General features: G+C 40.6%; 1 protein-coding gene across 1 annotated transcript in view; it reads left to right on the top strand.

The window, feature by feature from the left end:
- Set1 (SET domain containing 1) overlaps window positions 1–21,002 on the top strand; it is a 350,690-nt gene that overhangs the window by 20,405 nt on the left and 309,283 nt on the right. The window contains 1 exon segment of the mRNA XM_071668303.1: window positions 6,777–6,936. Coding sequence (XP_071524404.1) covers window positions 6,777–6,936 — 160 coding nt within the window.

Here is a 21,002-nt window from a genome sequence, read left to right as displayed (position 1 = left end):
TGCAACTGGAGGGATGTCTGATCATTATCTTGTGGAGGCTAAGGTGAAGATTTGTATGGGTTTTCAGAAAAGAAGAGTGAATGTTGGGGTGAAGAGGGTGGTGAGAGTAAGTGAGCTTGGGAAGGAGACCTGTGTGAGGAAGTACCAGGAGAGACTGAGTACAGAATGGAAAAAGGTGAGAACAATGGAAGTAAGGGGAGTGGGGGAGGAATGGGATGTATTTAGGGAATCAGTGATGGATTGCGCAAAAGATGCTTGTGGCATGAGAAGAGTGGAAGGTGGGTTGATTAGAAAGGGTAGTGAGTGGTGGGATGAAGAAGTAAGAGTATTAGTGAAAGAGAAGAGAGAGGCATTTGGACGATTTTTGCAGGGAAAAAATGCAATTGAGTGGGAGATGTATAAAAGAAAGAGACAGGAGGTCAAGAGAAAGGTGCAAGAGGTGAAAAAAAAGGGCAAATGAGAGTTGGGGTGAGAGAGTATCATTAAATTTTAGGGAGAATAAAAAGATGTTCTGGAAGGAGGTAAATAAAGTGCGTAAGACAAGGGAGCAAATGGGAACTTCAGTGAAGGGCGCAAATGGGGAGGTGATAACAAGTAGTGGTGATATGAGAAGGAGATGGAGTGAGTATTTTGAAGGTTTGTTGAATGTGTTTGATGATAGAGTGGCAGATATAGGGTGTTTTGGTCGAGGTGGTGTGAAAGTGGGAGGGTTAGGGAAAATGATTTGTTAAACAGAGAAAGAGGTAGTGAAAGCTTTGCGGAAGATGAAAGCCGGCAAGGCAGCAGGTTTGGATGGTATTGCAGTGGAATTTATTAAAAAAGGGGGTGACTGTATTGTTGACTGGTTGGTAAGGTTATTTAATGTATGTATGACTCATGGTGAGGTGCCTGAGGATTGGCGGAATGCGTGCATAGTGCCATTGTACAAAGGCAAAGGGGATAAGAGTGAGTGCTCAAATTACAGAGGTATAAGTTTGTTGAGTATTCCTGGTAAATTATATGGGAGGGTATTGATTGAGAAGGTGAAGGCATGTACAGAGCATCAGATTGGGGAAGAGCAGTGTGGTTTCAGAAGTGATAGAGGATGTGTGGATCAGGTGTTTGCTTTGAAGAATGTATGTGAGAAATACTTAGAAAAGCAAATGGATTTGTATGTAGCATTTATGGATCTGGAGAAGGCATATGATAGAGTTGATAGAGATGCTCTGTGGAAGGTATTAAGAATATATGGTGTGGGAGGCAAGTTGTTAGAAGCAGTGAAAAGTTTTTATCGAGGATGTAAGGCATGTGTACGTGTAGGAAGAGAGGAAAGTTATTGGTTCTCAGTGAATGTAGGTTTGCAGCAGGGGTGTGTGATGTCTCCATGGTTGTTTAATTTGTTTATGGATGGGGTTGTTAGGGAGGTGAATGCAAGAGTTTTGGAAAGAGGGGCAAGTATGAAGTCTGTTGGGGATGAGAGAGCTTGGGAAGTGAGTCAGTTGATGTTCGCTGATGATACAGCGCTGGTGGCTGATTCATGTGAGAAACAGCAGAAGCTGGTGACTGAGTTTGGTAAAGTGTGTGGAAGAAGAAAGAGTAAATGTGAATAAGAGCAAGGTTATTAGGTACAGTAGGGTTGAGGGTCAAGTCAATTGGGAGGTGAGTTTGAATGGAGAAAAACTGGAGGAAGTGAAGTGTTTTAGATATCTGGGAGTGGATCTGGCAGCGGATGGAACCATGGAAGCGGAAGTGGATCATAGGGTGGGGGAGGGGGCGAAAATTCTGGGAGCCTTGAAGAATGTGTGGAAGTCGAGAACATTATCTCGGAAAGCAAAAATGGGTATGTTTGAAGGAATAGTGGTTCCAACAATGTTGTATGGTTGCGAGGCGTGGGCTATGGATAGAGTTGTGCGCAGGAGGATGGATGTGCTGGAAATGAGATGTTTGAGGACAATGTGTGGTGTGAGGTGGTTTGATCGAGTGAGTAACGTAAGGGTAAGAGAGATGTGTGGAAATAAAAAGAGCGTGGTTGAGAGAGTAGAAGAGGGTGTTTTGAAGTGGTTTGGGCACATGGAGAGAATGAGTGAGGAAAGATTGACCAAGAGGATATATGTGTCGGAGGTGGAGGGAACGAGGAGAAGAGGGAGACCAAATTGGAGGTGGAAAGATGGAGTGAAAAAGATTTTGTGTGATCGGGGCCTGAACATGCAGGAGGGTGAAAGGAGGGCAAGGAATAGAGTGAATTGGAGCAATGTGTTATACTGGGGTTGACGTGCTGTCAGTGGATTGAATCAAGGCATGTGAAGCGTCTGGGGTAAACCATGGAAAGCTGTGTAGGTATATTTGTGTATATTTGCGTGTGTGGACGTATGTATATAGATGTGTATGGGGGGGGTGTTGGGCCATTTCTTTCGTCTGTTTCCTTGCGCTACCTCGCAAACGCGGGAGACAGCGACAAAGTATAATGAATAAATATAAAATATATATATATATATATATATATATATATATATATATATATATGCATACAATGAAATGTTGGTATGTTTATGTGCGTGTGTGGATGTTTATGTATATACATGTGTATGTGGTTGGGTTGGGCCAATCTTTTGTCTGTTTCCTTGAGCTACCTCGCCGATGTGGGAGACAGCGACTAAGTATGATAAAAAGAAAATATATGTTTATGTGTGTGTGTGTGTCTGTGTGTGTTTTTAAATGAGTGAATGGGCCATTCTTTGTCAATTTCTGGTACTAATTTGCTCATGCAAGAAACTGATCAAGTATAGTAATAAAGTAAAATATATATCTGTGTGTGTGTGTGTGTGTATATTGCTGCTCGGGCAGTGAAAATGTGATGTATAGTGCTATCCCTCCATAACATTTTGATGTTTAGTGATGAGCTGAGTCGAAGTAAATATGGGCAAAGGATGTGGAAACATTGCGTGAGTTGTCAGTATAGATGATCCCCGACTTGGTCTGACTTCTTTTTTTTTTTTTTTTTTTACTTTTTGACTGTGTGATATTCAACAATTATTATAAAACAGGCTTTGTGTTGGATGGTTTTGTCCAACTGTAGGCAAATGTAAGTGTTCTGAGAACATTTAAGGGTAGGCTAGGGTAATCTCTTATGTTCGGTAAGTTAGATGTACAGTATTAAATGTATTTTCAACTTACGATGGATTTATCGGAAGGTGACCCCATCATAAGTCGGGATCATCTGTGGTTTTTGCTTGACTCGATGTTTCACTGCTTGCTGGGCTTAGGATTTTTAAATGCCATGGACAGTTTATGGCACACTTGCTGTCAGCGTCCTGAGATGTTCTGTGCCATATGCAAAACATCAGGAGTCAGTGGGTAAACATTCTGAAAAATGCTCACAATTAACAAAAACACTGCTTGTCATATGCCTGCAGTCATTGCTGAAGCTTTAAATATGAGAACCGTTCATCAGATACTATTGTAACTGGATCATCGAAGGCTCTAAATCTTCCAGATATTACTTTTGTCTTTGAACAGGGTCTCTGTGCAAAGGCACCTGAGTTTGTTTGGAGGAACAAGAAACAAATTACTGATATTGTTGTGAGGATGGATGTTTTCTGTACTGTCTGCATGTTTTTTCTCTTTAGATAATTGGAAAAAGGTGATAAGAGGTCTTATGATCTTGTAGTAGTGGCTGGAGTAATTACAGAGGTTTCCATCAGTAGTGTTTTATAGGGATACCAATTTAACTGCTGATTTAAGTTGCAGAATTATGTATGAAAGTCTTATACAAATATTTTGAAGGCAATTGCACAAAATTATGTATGAAAGCCGTGTATAAATATTTTGGAGGCAATCTCGTCCATTGGTTAATCAACACCATCCTGACAAATTGCAGGAGCTCCGTGAGTTGCTGGCTAAAGTTGAAGCCATTGGCAAAGCAGATCCTGAGTCATTTTCTCCATTATTAGAAAATGAAGCTTGTGTTCCAGTTCTTACCATATTAAATGAGTTTCACAGTGAGTTAAGAAGGATAAAAGGATCTCAATCTGCTTTCTGGTTTTCATGCATGGATATGGTTGGGTCCTACTGGCTGTTGTTTGTGTTCCCAGGAAGGGAACTGGGCTTTTCATTTGCATTCTGAATGACAATTGATTCCATAGTGTTTTGCTAATGATAAGCAAAACTATGCTTGGTACTTTTCTATATGACCTGCCCAAACAACAGGGTTACTAGAGGATCACTATTTCACCAGTCTAATTTGAGATGGTGATTTGTCTGTTAACTGAATGCATATAATACCCTTGGTTAAATATTTGGACCAGTCTGTTGAGGAAACAGCCATCAGGGACACTCAGACTCCAGATGGTACCAAGGGCTATAGTCTGAAACCATTTATTGTTTCTAAGTATTGTTTAACTAGAATTTTGCGGCATGCACATGAAACAGCTACATAGTATGATTGACCTGCTGGGATGTGGCATCAGTCAAGCTGTTTCAGTAATTTCTCATATTTATAAGGATGAAGCAGATGTCCAATCTTAATTGACTATGGCAACAGCAACTGGATTACTCCTTTTCATTACATTGATGCTAATCTAATGAACATCTCCTCCTGATGTAGCAAGTAACTTGTTGACAGCAGAAGGTCAAGGACACAAGACCGTGAAAAATTACTTTATTCTTTGAATGACTTTTGAACCTAAAATGCAAGATTTTTTAGCAATATCCATGCAAAAACAAAAATGCAGTCTATAAACAAGGGAGCCACCTTCAAGGCAAACCACAGTTTATTCAGTCATATGTTCCTGATTACTGCAGGCTGAAAGAAGGACATGGAGCAGATACTACAACATTCTCTTGGCTTTTTTCCATAGTTCCTGGCAAGTTATAGTAAGATGATAAAAAGAAAAGCACATTTGGCAAATCATCTTCAGAAGATAATATCTGAAGAGCACATCACTCTTCCATTGGCAACTATCCATGATGGAATGGCTCTTCTGCAGAAACTATAGTGGGACAACTGCATCTTTGCTCAGGTATCAGATCATTTGTTTATAGCCACATTACAAAGTTCACCAGGAAGCAACAGAACTGATATAGTGTGTGATGTGTACAAGGAAAACTCCATCAAGCAAACAGAGGCAAAGGAGGGATGGCAAATGATCCAAAATAATGGAGATCTTTCTCATGCTCTGTCAACAAGGAAAATCAAATTCATATCTTTTTGGAGGAATGGAGAAAAATGAAAAACAAATTGATCAGAAAAATACTTTCACAAGATGTTATATGGTCAGCACTTTTTTAGGACAAGGCAGAATCAAAGGATTGAAGCTCATATGCCAAAACCAGCCATTCTGGAATGCCTTTTAAAGCATTTAGAGAACAACTGCAATTATTTTATGTCATTATCTCATTCCTTTGAGTACTTGCTGCTCATATTCCACTTCATCGTGTAAATGAACTTCTCTCTAAACTCTGTTGTCTGAAGAAGGAGACAGTTGAATTTGGGTAGCTGCTTCCATGCATAGTTTAACTACACCAACATGTTTTGAGAGCTAATTACCAGAGTGCTGTATGGATACAGAGTCTGATAGCGCTGGGATATGTCCGGTGTAAAATTTTTGAAATTTTGGTAATATGATAGTTTGTCGTTATTTTTTACATGAGAATCTGTACATTAATATGATGACCTTTTCCGTACAAACTCAGAGAAAGTTATGTTTATGAGCTATTGATATTTCCTTTCACTAGTTAAAATGGATATTACCTAACAGAAATATTATTGATCAGTATTATTGACCATGTAGCAAAAGGCTCTCTGACTTGAAGTAAATTGAAAAAGCATGCAGAGGTTGTCAATTTTGGCTTAGGATACTTGACTGTATCAGATTTGGTATCAGTCTTAGAAAATTCACCAGTAGTCTTGAATATTTCTATTTGAATGAAGTTTTCAACCATAGAGCTATGCATGTACAGATGTTCAGCAAAGCCTTTCAGCTAGTGCCACCATTTGGTACCAATTGGCCAGAATTCAGGGCCTGCCCATAAACTATTATTTATTGGATTTGCCAATCTCAAGTACTGTGCTGGCAGCATTTGCATGAGATGAGTGCTTAGAAAAGGCACACAACTAACCCATCTTGGTCACTAGCTGAATACGTAAGCCTCCATGCAGCTCCAATGGCTTTTCCATTGTTTGTTTTGCCAGCTATGGCTAGCCAGCAGAGCCTACATTGTGTGTGGAATTCAACTTGTGGCAGGAAAACACATTACCTCAATTGAGGACAGTATCGCCATACTGTGCTTGCTTCAATTGAGGACAGTATCACTGAAAAGGTTAATATTAAGTTGCATATGAACATTTCTTAAAGATCTTTCACAGACTCTTGATTCATCCTATCCTTGTTCTACAAAGACTCATATTTGGTTAAATGAAATCCCAAAGACTTACAGTTTTAAAGGTGTTACCAAACTCTCTTCCTACTAATAGTTTTATTGCACTATGACAGATGAGTCACCTTCTTCAGTAGGTTGTATCATCATCAGTGGACTGAAAGGAATACAGTCTCATCAAGGACCTCACTTCAAAGAAGTCAATCTTCTTTTGCATATGTATGGAGTGCATATTTGAGCTACATGAAACCCATAAATGGTTCTTGATGTTGTATGATAGTGATGCTCACATATTTGTTTTTCATCCCTTCATTTTGATAATGCTTGCTGTTTAGATTGTGTTTTAGGTGCACTGCTCATGATTTAAGCATATTTTCTTGTGATTTTAAGATCTTTAAATGATTTTTAATCTTTGTCTCTAGGGGGCTGGTGCCATACCATGGAGCAGCGTCCTTTATCGCATCATCCGACAAAGCACGGGGGACAACAGAAACATGCACCTCCTATACCACATCCATCAAAGAGGAATTATAAGCTGCTTATTGATCCAGTGCTTGTTAATGGTGCAAACAAGCTTTATAGGTAAGATTTGCATTAAAGCCCCAGTGGTTTTTATTGATGGTCTTATGGATGTTCTGGAAGGTGTTTGAACTACAGCTTACTGTGTTTTCTGAGCTGAAGATTAACCTTAGTCTCATGGATAAGAAATCATTAGAATTATATGCTGTACTTTCATGGAAAAAAGAAATCAACATTAGAATTATATACTGTACTTTTTTCATGGTTGGTTGATCAGTTGTCCTCAGTCACCCATGGAAGTACAGCTGTGGAAGAAGTTAAAGGTCTTTGGCTATATTCATTCTCAGAATCAGTTACCTGCCATATGATTCCAGGCTGTCCTTGAAACTATTTCCTTGTCATTGTTGCTTCTTTCCTCAAGCTTATCCTGAGTTATTTTCCCATACCTGTCCAATGTTGCATCCCTTCATTCCTCATTTTTTCTACTTTTATCTGAACTAATAGCAAGGCTGATATACCTCTGGTTTTCAGAATTTATGCCAGGGGCATTGAATGGCCAAACTCATACAAAATTATTTTACATGCATTTCAGTAGCCCTACTGTAATGCTTTTCAGGATGTGATGCTGAGAGTGAAAGAATTTCATTCATAATGTGAAAAATGGAAAGCATTATTACATTCTACTCATTGCAGCTGATGGGAGACTGAGGAAGACGGGAACTCTTAATATTGGGCGACTTGAAAAATATGAACCAACCTTTTAGTTGGAACAAGAGGACAGAGTAGTTAGAGAGTCTAAGGAACAAGAAGTTTGTAGTTGCTGGAAGGTGTAGTGATCATAAGATATGCCTTTTTCATTAAGCCTGTTGTTTAAGTTTCTATAACAAAAGTTGAGTTGGTGCAAGAAGAGATTTGAGATGAAATTACAATTACTTTTACAATTACTTTAGCTGAGGTTCCTTCTACTTATGGTTGCCATAGATGTTCTAGTAAGAAGTTGTGGAGAGTGTTTTCATTAATGGAAGTTGGCCATTGATCAGGATTCTTACCTTGTACATCAGGTTATTTAAGGAATATTGGAAGGCAAGTTTTTATTGCTGTAAGGTATCACCCAAGGGTGTGATGGTAGTCAGTCATCCTTTAGTTCTCTTGATTGGATTTCTCGTCCTCATTGTTGATGACTAAGTTTTATAGTAAAAAGGCAAGTAGCTTTAATTGCTTCATGTTTCTCATACAGGCATTGGTTTCCACTAAATTCACAGGACAGCAAATGATTCTGATTCAGTACTTCTCAGAAGTCCCCACTCAAATGTTACCAGTCCAAAGAGTGTTGTTTTTCCCTTGAAGGCTTACTTCATTATGTGCAAAGATATTTTATGACATGGTTTACACTTAAAGAAGAACTCACCTAGGACGTAAGATGTAATTACAGCAGATAAGTTGATATCGCAGGTTTTATACTAGGGAAGTTTCTTTCCACGAGGCTTGAATTTTAAGGGAAAATATATAGTGACCTCATTGTACCATAGAAATACCTTTATTATACTTGTATATGGGTGTTACTAGAGTCCATGTGTGTGAGGGTAGACTGCGAATGAACAGTCCCTTTAATGAGGCTGTATCATTGTCAGGTAATGAAACAGAGTGTACCCTCATCAAAGGCTAACTCACTTCAGAAAAGTCCATCATATCCCAGCTACAGAGTATAGCGCTGAGGAGTGCTTAGATTTTTTTTTTTTCTTTTTTGTACGTAATCAAAGGTAGTGTCAGGAAGAGATGAATGAGCTTTAGAGGTGGGGGAAAATCCCTGCATGGCCACCTTCTCTGTTACCTCCTTTGGAAACTAATACAGGATGATAGGTTTTCCAGCTCTCCTTGTTTGCCTTCTGTGACATGGAGGAGAAAATTGGGCAATATGAATATTTTCTTGCTAATTCACCATTTCCTGCAATAGTGGGCTGACACAAGGAGCAGTCAAAGAAAAGGCCTCGTTCACTCACAGCTGTTCTCTGTCTGTTATGTGTATTGCACCAAAACCATGGGCCCCTATCCACCACCAGGCCAAAAAGACTTTTCCATGGTTTTCCTGCTGCTTTCTGTGCCTTGGTTCACTCCATTGACAAGATATCACCTCCTGTGTATTGTATATCACATTGTTTCAATTCACTTTAAAGAGGCTTGCATGAAAAGATACTGGAGGAGACTGAGCATGAATTGGCAAAAGGTATGAGTAATTGAATTTAAGGGAGTTGGTGAGGAATAGGAGGTATTTAGAGATGCAGTGCTGACATGTGTAAGAGAAGCGTGTTGCATGCAGAAGGTGTGAAGTGGGCATATGTGAAGGGGTAGTGAGTGGTAGGATAACAGTGTTGAATATGTAGTGAAAGAGAAAGTAGAGGTATATGGATGGTACTTACAGGGAAGGAGTGTGAGTAACTGGGAGACTTAGAGAAGGAAATGGTAGAAGGTCATGAGGAAAGATGAGGGGCTGAAAAAAAAAGGGGCAAATGAGAGTTGGGGGTGAGTGAGTATTAGTAGACTTCAGGGCGAATAAGAAATTGTTTTGAAAGGAGGGTAACACCCTCACTTACTTACTAATAACATTATCCTCTCCCATGCACAGGTTTAGTTGTGACCTTCTGGCACAGAAAAGCCTTGCTGTACATTTTTCTTTGGATAGATTTTTGGCAACCAAATCATTTTATCATATAAATCTAACTACATTCTGTCTAGAATTGGTTGATGTTTCACATAAAACTAGAAAAAATTAAGCGAGAAATATTTTGATTTGAAGTCATGGGTTTAGTTTTCAATGCAGTCAACTCATGTTTTTTTCTCAAAAAATCCTAGCAGGCTTAATAAATATTATATGAAAAAAAAGACCTTTTGAACTTTACTTTGTTGAAATCAGAAATTGGATATGAGCAATACTATGGCTGATAAATGGAAAAATAGAATATCAAGAACTTTTCCAAAATATTCCTTTTTTTAGTTTTTGCCATCTCTTTCTTTCATTTTTCATTATTCCATTAAATAGTATAAGTGTATAGGTATGTTATGTTGGTATTAGAATTGTGCTAGCTTGTACGGTTTGGCTGTAAGCAATTTTAGAAAAATTGCCCTTGCTTTTGCATAGTGTACTGTTATAAGGAATTTTAGAAGAAAAAAAGATCGCAGTGCCCTCACATAGGTTATTGTTATACTCCTTACTGGTAGTAAACAGAAATGTAATATCAGGAACATTATACCAATAAAATAAAGCTATATTTAATAACAATATTACCTTCTGGTGTAATGTTATTTGTTTGAGTGTGTTGCACAGAATGCAGTATGTTGGGCAGTAGTGATGGTGTGGGAAGTAGATGGTTGTGCCATTTGCAAGTACTGTGGCTGGGGAGAAGAGGCAGCAGGGGAAAAGTCATATTGCAGGATGCTGCTTGTCTGACCTGCAATATCTTTGCACCTTCAGGCAGAGCAACCAAATGCTCATAAAACAGACTTGGGCACATAAGTGCTGCCAATAGATTCAGGTTCGTCAATGTCATCCTCAAGGTTAGATTTACAATGAGCTTAGGTATTGTCAAGCTTATCATCATCTAAATCAATGACTCATTGCTTTCCTTTGTGCACATGTAGTGGAGCATTGTATAGGGTTGAAAAAAGATGATGGTTTATTTATGACAGCCGAAATATCCTGAAATGTAACACACACTTCTGTAACAACACTTCTCATCACTTATGCAAAGAGATTAGTTTTTAATGTATGCACAGAGGGGCATTTATTTATTTTGAGACAACTGAGGTTTACACACTAATGACAGTTACATGTTAGAACTTGTGAAGTATCATGAAATATAAACACTATTTTATAAACTCTTATAAACACTTAACGTTCCATTTTACATGCAAATACTAATGCACAGTGGAGGATAGGAGTGTGTGAAGGGGACTAGAGAAAATCTTCAAAGGGCAAGTGCACAGCACTTTCTGTTGTGTCTGCTGGGAGTGATTGATGCCTTTATGGTGTGCACTTTGTAGGGCTGCTATATGCCAAAGTAAAGTTTGATTACCATGAGAGCAGGCTTAAACAAAAGAATTTCTTCAGTTTTTGTTGAATTTTTATTGTTTGCATGATGCAACTTTCATGTTAGGTGCCAATTAGATAAGACAAGACATCAATGTGACAGTTACATGGTAATCAAGGGAACAAAGAGGAACATTAGTGAAGGGGTAAATGGTGGAAGTGTTAAAAGGCAGAGATGGAGTGAGTACTTCGAAGCTTTGATGGATGTGTTTAATGATAGGTTGTAATGATAGGTTGTTTGGTGAAAAGAGAAGAGGAGATGAAAGCCATGCATAAGATGACATGTGGCAGGGCAGCTGGAGTGGATGGTATTGCAGTTTGTTTTCTTAAGAGAGAGGGTGACTGTGTCATTAATTGGCTGCTTAGGAGTTTTGGTGCATATATGGATCATGGTAAGGTGCCTGCGGATTAATATAATGTTTGTATAGTGCCATTGCATAAAGGTAAAGGGGATGAAAGTGAATGTTTGAATTACAGAGGTATAAGTTTGATGGTGTACCTGTTAAGTTGTTTGGGAGAGTGGTAATTGATAGGGTGGTGTCATGCACAGTTCATTAGATACGGGAGAAACAGTATGGTTTCTGGTGTGGCAGAGGATGTGTTGATAAGGTGTTTGCATTGAAAAATGTGTGTTAAGAATTACATGGAGAAACAGAGGTATTCTTATGTGGTGTCTTTGGATCTGGAGAAAGCATATGATAGGATTGATAGATATGCTTTATAGAAGATGTTATGACTGTAGGGTGTGGGAGGAAAGCTATTAGAAGAGAGAGAGGAAGATTAGTGGTTCCAGGCTAAGGTGGGTCTGCAGCAGGGGTGTGTATGTCATCATGCTTGTTCATTCTTTATATGGATGGGGTAAAGTTGAGAGTGAATGTGAAGGTTTTAGGGATAGGAGTGGGTTTGAAATCTGAGAGGGTTAGGGTATATGGGAGGAGAGTCAGCTATTGTCTGCTGATGGCAGTTTTGGTATCGAGATTAAAGAGAAAAACTGCAAAAGTTAGAGTTTGAGCTTGGGAGTGTGTTTGAAAGGAAAAAGTTGAGAGTAAATGTTAATAAAAGTTAGGTTAATAGGTTTTGTAGTGGAGAGAGACAAGCTGGAGTGTGAGTTTTAATGGAGAAAACTTAAGGAATTGGAGTGTTTAAATAGCTGGGAGTGAAGATGGCAGTGAATGGAACCAAGGGATCTTAAGTGAGCCATAGGGTGGTTTAGGGGCCCAAGGTCCTTGGTGCATTAAGGAATATATGGAAAGAGAGGTCACTATCTGGGAGCTGCAGGCATATTACTGTGTGAGGGATGGGGGTCCATTTTCTCATGACAATAAACTTTTGAATTGTCAGTTCTGGATTCTAGCTGTGAAGGCAAAGATGGGGTATCTTTAAAGATGTAGTAGTCCGAACGGTGTTGTATGGATGTGAAGCATGGGCTGTTAATGAAAGTATGTAGAAAACAGTGAATGTGTAGGAAATGAAATGTTTGAGGACAGTATGATCTGTGAGGAGGGGGATTGAGTAAAACTGATAGGGTAAGAGAGAGGTTTGGTAAGAAGAGTATGGTTGAGAGAACTGAAGAGTGTGCTGAAATGATTTGGACATAGGGAGAGAATGAATGAGGAGAGGTTGACAGTTAGGGTAAATATTTCTGAAGTGGAGAGAAGAAGGATGCAGAGAAAGAGATTTTGAGTTATTGGGGCCTGAACATGCAAGAGTGTGAAAGATGTGCATACAGTTGGTGGACTGAATCAGGGCATTTTAAAGCAGCTGGGAGAAACCACAGAAAGGTGAGAGGGGCCTGCTTATGGATAGAGGGCTTTGCTTTTGATGCATTACAAACAACATCCAAAGAATGGAATGAGGCCAATTTTTTTTTTTTCGTGTTTCAGTACCAATGCAAGAATGACCAACAAATATAAAAAAAAAATATTTTATTTATTTATTTATTATACTTTGTCACTGTCTCCCACATTAGTGAGGTATAGCAAGGAAATAGATGAAAGAATGGCCCAACCCTCCCACATACACATGTATGTACATAAACCCCCACACACGCACATATACATACCCATACATTTCAGCATATACATACATATGCATACACAGACTTATACATATGTACATATTCATACTTGCTGCCTTCATCCATTCATGCTGCTACCTCGCCACACATGAAATGACATGGCTCTCCCCTGCGTGCGTGTGAGGTACTCCAGGAAAAGACAACAAAGGCCACATTCGTTCACACTCAGTTTCTAGCTGTCATGTGCAATGCACCGAAACCACAGCTCCCCCTCCACATCCAGGCCCAGATGCTTTACATTCCCTGGTTCAATTAATTGACAGCAAGTCGACCCTGGTATGCCAGTCGTTCCAATTCACTCTATTCATTGCACGGTTTTTGCCCTCCTGTATGTTCAGGCTCCGATCGCTCAAATTTTTTTTCACTCCATCCTTCCACCTCAAATTTGATTTCCTACTTCTCATTCCCTCCACCTCTGACACATATATTCTCTTTGTCAATCTTTCCTCACTCATTCTCTCCATGTGACCGAACCATTTCAACACACCCTCCTCTGCTCTCTCAACCATACTCTTTTTATTACCACACATCTCTCTTACCCTTTCATTACTCACTCAATCAAACCACCTCACACCACATATTGTCCTCAGACATTTCATTTCCAACACATCCACCCTCCTCCGTACAACCTTATCTATTGCCAATGTGTCACAACCATATAACATTGTTGGAACCACTATTCCTTCAAACATACCCAATTTTGCTCTCTGAGATAACGTTCTCACCTTCCACACATTCTTCAGTGCTCCCAGAACCTTCACCCCCTCCCCCACCCTATGACTTACTTCCACTTCCATGTTCCATCTACTGCCAAATCCACTCCCAGATATCTGAAACACTTCTTTTCCCCCAGTTTTTCTTCATTCAAACTTACCTCCCAATTTACTTGTCCCTCAACCCTGCTGAATCTAATAACCTTGCTCTTATTCACATTTACTCTCAGTTTTCTTCTTTCACTTACTTTACCAAACTCAGTCACCAACTTCTGCAGTTTCTCACCTGAATCAGCCACCAGTGCTGTATCATCAGCAAACTACAACTGACTCACTTCCCAAGCCCTTCATCCACAACAGACTGCATGCTTACTCCTCTCTCCAAAACTCTTGCATTCACCGCCCTAACAACCCCATCCTTAAACAAATTAAACAACCATAGAGACATCACGCACCCCTGCCGCAAACCGACATTCACTGGGAACCAGTCACTTTCCTCTCTTCCTATTCGTACACATGCCTTACATTCTTGATAAAAACATTTCAGTGCTTTTAGCAACTTACCTCCCACACCATATACTCTTAATACCTTCCACAGAGCATCACTGTCAACTCTGTTTTATATTTTATGCCTTCTCCAGATCCATAAATGCTACATACAAATCCATCTGCTTTTTTAAGTATTTCTCATGTGCATTCATCAAAGCAAACCTGATCCACACATCCTCTACCACTTCTGAAACCACACTGCTCCTCCCCAATCTGATGCTCTGTACATGCCTTGACCCTCGCAATCAATACCCTCCCATACAAACCCATACCTCTGCAATCCAAATGCTCACCCCCATCCCCCCTGCCCCTGCTCAATGGCACCACACATGCATACCACCAAACCTCAGGCACCCCACCATGAGCCACACACACATTGAATATCCTCACCAACCAGTCAACAAAACACCCCCCTCTCTAACAAATTTCCAGCAGTACCATACAAACCTGCCGGCTTTCAACTTCCACAAAGCTTTCACTACCTCTTCTCTGTTTACCAAATCATTCTCCCTGACCCTCTCACTTCGCACACCACCTCAACCAAAATACCCTAAATCTGCCACTCTATCATCAAACACATTCAACAAACCTTCAAAACACCCACCCCATCTCCCTCTCACTTCACCACTTCTTGTTATTACCTCCCCGTTTGTCCGCTTTACTGATTCTCCCAGTTGTTTTCCCTTCTTACTCACTCTGCTTACCTCCTTCCAAAACATCTTTTTATTCTCCCTAAAATTTAAGGATACTCACCACCCCAACTTTCATTTGCCCTTTTTTTCACCTCTTGCACCCTTCTCTTGACCTCTCGCCTCTTTCTTTTATACATCTCCCAGTCATTTGCAATATTTCCCCGCAAAAATCGTCCAAACGCCTCCCCCTTTTCCTTCACTAACAATCTTACTTCTACATTCCACCACTCACCACCCCCTCAAATCCACCCACTCCCCACCCTTCTCACGCCACAGGCATCCCCCGCACAAGCCATCACTGCTTCCCCAAATACATCTCATTCTCCCCACCCCACCCCCCACCCCCTCAGGTCATTTGCTCTCACCCTCTGCCACTCTGCACTCAATCTCTCCCAGTACTTACTCACACAAGTCTTCCTTCCAAGCTCACCCACTCCCACCATCCTCTTCACCCCAACATTCTCTCTTCTATTCTGAAAACCTCTACATATCTTCACCTTCACCTCCTGAAGATAATGATCAGACATCCCTCCAGTTGCCCCTCTCAGCACATTAACTTCCATGAGTCTCTCTTTCGCGCGCCTATCAATTTACACGTAATCCAACAATGCTCTCTGGCCTTCTCTTCTACTCACATATGCACACTCATGCACATCTCTCCCTTCAAACCAGGCACCCCATACCACCAGTCCTTCCTCAGCACACAAAGCCATAAGCTCTTCACCACTTCCACCCACTACACCGAACACCCCATGACACCAACCACACTCTCAACTGCCACACCACCCACCTTTGGATTCAAATCACCCATCACTATAACCTGGTCTCGTGCGTCAAAGCTGCCAACACACTCACCCAGCTGCTCCCAAAACACCTGCCTCTCATGATCCCTTCCCCCATGATCAGGTGCACAGGCACCAACAGTCACCCATCTCTCCCCATCCATCCCCAGCCCCACCCACATCATTCCAGAGTTTACCCTCCCACACTCTATCACACACTCCCACAACTCCTGCCTCAGAAGCAGCGCCACTCCTCCCTTGCTCCTGCCCTCTCACCAACCCGTGACCCCACTCCCAAGACACTCCCAAACCACTCTTTTCCCATACCCCCGAGCTTCGTTTCTTTCACAGCCAAAACATCCAGGTTCCTTTCCTCAAACATACTACCTGTCTCTCCTTTTTTCTCATCTTGGTTATATCCAAACACATTTAGTCACCCCACTCTGAGCCTTTGAGGAGGATGAGTTCTCCCTGCATGACTCCTGTTTCCCCTTTTAGAAAGTTAAAATACAAGGAGGGGAGGGTTTCTAACCCCCCGCTTCCGTCCCCTTTAGTCACCTTCTACGACACGTGGGGAATGCGTGGGAAGTATTCTTTCTTCCCTATCCTAGGGATAAAAATGATATAGAATGTAATAATACTTATATATTCTCGACTGTCAGTTGAGTTATTTTTGAAGGATGTCCTTGGTTCTTTCATTAGTTTTTGATGTTTTCCAGAATGATGACTGGAAAATGTTTTCACATTATGTCGATATTTTTCAAGGATGGAATGATCTAAACCTAGAAATGTGCTTCAGAAACTTAGGCTGATTAATGACATTAATGGTGATTATTCTTGTGCCATCATACCACTGTTCAGAATGTCATTTGCTAGTGAAGATTCTAGCTTTTTCTTTGAACAGACTTGTTGAATTTACCCATACCCTGTGAAACACTGATGTTTTCTGTGACTTGCAAAATCATTACATGACTACTTCCAGATTATAGCCTAGTAAGTTGATAAGATGCAGTTTTTTGGAATACCAAGAAAGTCATATGATGCAATGTTTTTTTTTTTAAGCCTGAAAGTATTAAAGGTCATTATTTTTATCTATATTTGTAGATTGATTTTGCTGTTGTTAAGTGAGAAGGCAGCATGATTTGTTGATAGGATATGTAGCTTTTATTTTGAAGAATTTGGGTTTTAGTTCTCAGTAAAAGGATATATGTGTCAGAGGTGGAGGGAACGAGGAGAAGTGGGAGACCAAATTGGAGGTGAAAAGATGGAGTGAAAAAGATTCTGAGTGATTGGGGCCTGAACATGCAGGAGGGTGAAAGGAGGGCAAGGAATAGAGTGAATTGGAGCGATGTGGTATACCGGGGTTGACGTGCTGTCAGTGGATTGAATCAAGGCATGTGAATCGTCTGGGGTAAACCATGGAAAGCTGTGTAGGTATGTGTATTTGCGTGTGTGGACGTATGTATATACATGTGTATGGGGGGGGGTTGGGCCATTTCTTTCGTCTGTTTCCTTGCGCTACCTCGCAAACGCGGGAGACAGCGACAAAGTATAATAAAAAAAAAAATAACTATAATACTTAGAAAAGCAAATTGGTTTGTATGTAGCATTTATGGATCTGGAGAAGGCATATGATAGAGTTGATAGAGATGCTCTGTGGAAGGTATTAAGAATATATGGTGTGGGAGGCAAGTTGTTGGAAGCAGTGAAAAGTTTTTATCGAGGATGTAAGGCATGTGTACGTGTAGGAAGAGAGGAAAGTGATTAGTTCTCAGTGAATGTAGGTTTGCGGCAGGGGTGTGTGATGTCTCCATGGTTGTTTAATTTGTTTATGGATGGGGTTGTTAGGGAGGTGAATGCAAGAGTTTTGGAAAGAGGGGCAAGTATGAAGTCTGTTGTGGATGAGAGAGCTTGGGAAGTGAGTCAGTTGTTGTTCGCTGATGATACAGCGCTGGTGGCTGATTCATGTGAGAAACTGCAGAAGCTGGTGACTGAGTTTGGTAAAGTGTGTGAAAGAAGAAAGTTAAGAGTAAATGTGAATAAGAGCAAGGTTATTAGGTACAGTAAGGTAAGTTTGAATGGAGAAAAACTTGAGGAAGTAAAGTGTTTTAGATATCTGGGAGTGGATCTGGCAGCGGATGGAACCATGGAAGCGGAAGTGGATCATAGGGTGGGGGAGGGGGCGAAAATCCTGGGAGCCTTGAAGAATGTGTGGAAGTCGAGAACATTATCTCGGAAAGCAAAAATGGGTATGTTTGAAGGAATAGTGGTTCCAACAATGTTGTATGGTTGCGAGGCGTGGGCTATGGATAGAGTTGTGCGCAGGAGGATGGATGTGCTGGAAATGAGATGTTTGAGGACAATGTGTGGTGTGAGGTGGTTTGATCGAGTAAGTAATGTAAGGGTAAGAGAGATGTGTGGAAATAAAAAGAGCGTGGTTGAGAGAGCAGAAGAGGGTGTTTTGAAATGGTTTGGGCACATGGAGAGAATGAGTGAGGAAAGATTGAGCAAGAGGATATATGTGTCGGAGGTGGAGGGAACGAGGAGAAGTGGGAGACCAAATTGGAGGTGGAAAGATGGAGTGAAAAAGAGTTTGTGTGATCGGGGCCTGAACATGCAGGAGGGTGAAAGGAGGTCAAGGAATAGAGTGAATTGGATCAATGTGGTATACTGGGGTTGACGTGCTGTCAGTGGATTGAATCAGGGCATGTGAAGCGTCTCGGGTAAACCATGGAAAGCTGTGTAGGTATGTATATTTGTGTGTGTGGACGTATGTATATACATGTGTATGGGGGTGGGTTGGGCCATTTCTTTCGTCATTTTCCTTGCGCTACCTCGCAAACGCGGGAGACAGCAAAAAAAAAAAAAAAAAGAAACTATAATATTAGTATTGATGATGCAGTGTTGGTACCCATTTTTGATCTTGGTTAATTATCTTCCCTGAACATTGAGTTACTCTTATACCTTGATTTTAGTCAAAATTGGTTTGGGAACATCTTAAGAGTAAAGTCAGGGATTAGTGAGAGTGTGAGAAGTAAGGAAAGGGTAGCACTCATTTGAAGCAGGAAGTATGGTAATGCATGAAAGAGTGTAAGGAAGTGAGCTTCAGGCTGGTATGGATAGAAATTAAAATGGGTGATCATTTGTGCTAGTGCCCTTGGCCTTGAAAAGAAAGACGAGAGAGGTGAGTGTTTTAGGAGCAGCTGTGTGAGTGTGTCAGCAATTTTGATGCAAGAGATTGGATATTAATGATGTGTGATTTAAATGGGAAAGTGTAATATGTCAGTTGAGTGTATAACTAGGAATCATGAAGTTTTCAGTAAGGTGAGTGGGAAAGATAGAAAGTGCCTAATTGATAGGCATGGAAAAGAAAGACTTTTGGATGAGTGTGCTGAGAAGGGTAGCTGGTTGGATATCTGATCATTACCTTGTGGAGGCAAAGATGAATATTTGTAGAGTTTTTTTTGGAAAGGAGGGAATGATGTGGGTGAGAAAAGGGTGAGAAAATTAAGTTAGCTTGGAGAAAAGACATGTGAATAAATATCAGGAGAGGCTGAGTGTTGAATGGTAAAAAGTTAGAGTGAAAAGTAGGGGAATGTATGAGGAACATAAAGTATTTTAGGGAAGCAGTGCTGGTATGGGTGAGAGAAGTGTTTGGCATGCGTGAGGTGGGCAGGTAAGAAAGGACAGTGAGTGGTGGAATGATGAAGTAGAGTTTTAGTGAAAGAGAAAAGAGGGATGTTTGGGCATTACTTATAGGGAAAAAGTGAGTATGGTTGTGAGATGTACCAGAGAAAGCAGCAGGGAGTCAAGAGAGAGGTGCAGGGACTGAAAAGGAGGGCAAATGAGTGAGAATAAGATGTTTTGAAAGAGGTTGAGAAAAGCAAGAAAAGAATTGGAAACAATAGTGAAAGTGGCAAATGGAGAAGTGTTAACAGGCAGTGATGAGGTGAAGAGGAGAGGGAGTGAGAGAGTGTTATATGATTGTTTGAACTTATTCAGTGATAAGATGGTAGATGTTAGGGAAGTATGAGAAGTGATAGGATCATGGCAAGTGGTTTGGTGAAAAGAGAAGAAGCGGTGAAAGCCTTGTGTAAGATGAAATGTGGCAAGCTGGCTGGAATGGACAGTATTGTAGTTGAATTTAAGAAAGGGGATGACAATGTTGTTGATTGGTTAGTTAGGATTTTCACTGTCTTTATGGATCATGGTGATGCACCAGAAGATTTGCAGAATGCACTTATACTGCCATTATTTAAAAATTTGAAGGACAAAGATGAGTATTTGAATTACTATGGTTTTAGTTTGGTAAGTTTACATGGTAAGCTCCATGGACCAATGGTGATTGTTAGGGTGGCTGCATGCACAGAGCATCAGATCAAGGAGGAACAGTGTGGTCTCAGGATGGGTAGAGGATGTTTGGATCAGGTGTTTGCTTTTAGGTGGATGTGTGTAAGAAATATGTAGAGAAAGAGAAGGATTTGTAAGTGGCATTTTTGGATCTTGGGAAAGCATATGTTTTATGGGAGGTGATGAAAATATATCGTGTGAAAGGAAAGGCATGCTTGCAAGTGGGTGGAGAGGAGGGTGAGTGGTTCCAGGTGAAGATGGGTCTGTGGTGGGGTATGTGATGTTGCCATTGTTTATGGTTGGGGTGGTTAGGGAGATGAATGCAAGGGTCTTGGAGAGAGGAGCAGGTATACAGTTTGCTGAGGGCAGGGGGCCTCGGAGATGATTCAGTTGTTGTTTGCTAGAGCACTGGCAGTAAATTTGTTGAGAAGTTGCATGAGCTTGTGTCTAAATTTTGGTAAGTATGTGAAAGGAGAAAGTTGAAAGTAAATGTGAGTAACAGCAAACATATTAGGTATAGCAGTGAAAAGAGATAGGTTATTTAGAGTGCCAGTTTGTTGGAGGAAGTGGAGTATTTTAGATACCCAGAAGTGGATATGGCAGTGAATGGAACCATGGGAGCTGAAGTAAGCCGTAGGGTGGGAGATGGGCAAAGGTCTTAGGTACATTGAGGAATGTGTGGAAAAAGATATCACTGTCTTAATGGGTAATTCTGTCAATGCTATATGAATGCAAAGCATGGGGCTTGGACAAAAAATTTAAAGGATATGGTGAATGTGTTGGAAATGTAATGTTTGAGGACAATATATGCTGTAAGGAGGATTGAGCAAGTAAGAATGAAGCAAATAAACAAAGAAAGAGTAGACAAAGATTTTGGAAGAA

Source organism: Panulirus ornatus, chromosome 2, assembly GCF_036320965.1.
Source record: "Panulirus ornatus isolate Po-2019 chromosome 2, ASM3632096v1, whole genome shotgun sequence".
NCBI classification, from domain to species: domain Eukaryota; kingdom Metazoa; phylum Arthropoda; class Malacostraca; order Decapoda; family Palinuridae; genus Panulirus; species Panulirus ornatus.
This window is presented reverse-complemented; position numbering and strand designations above follow the sequence as displayed.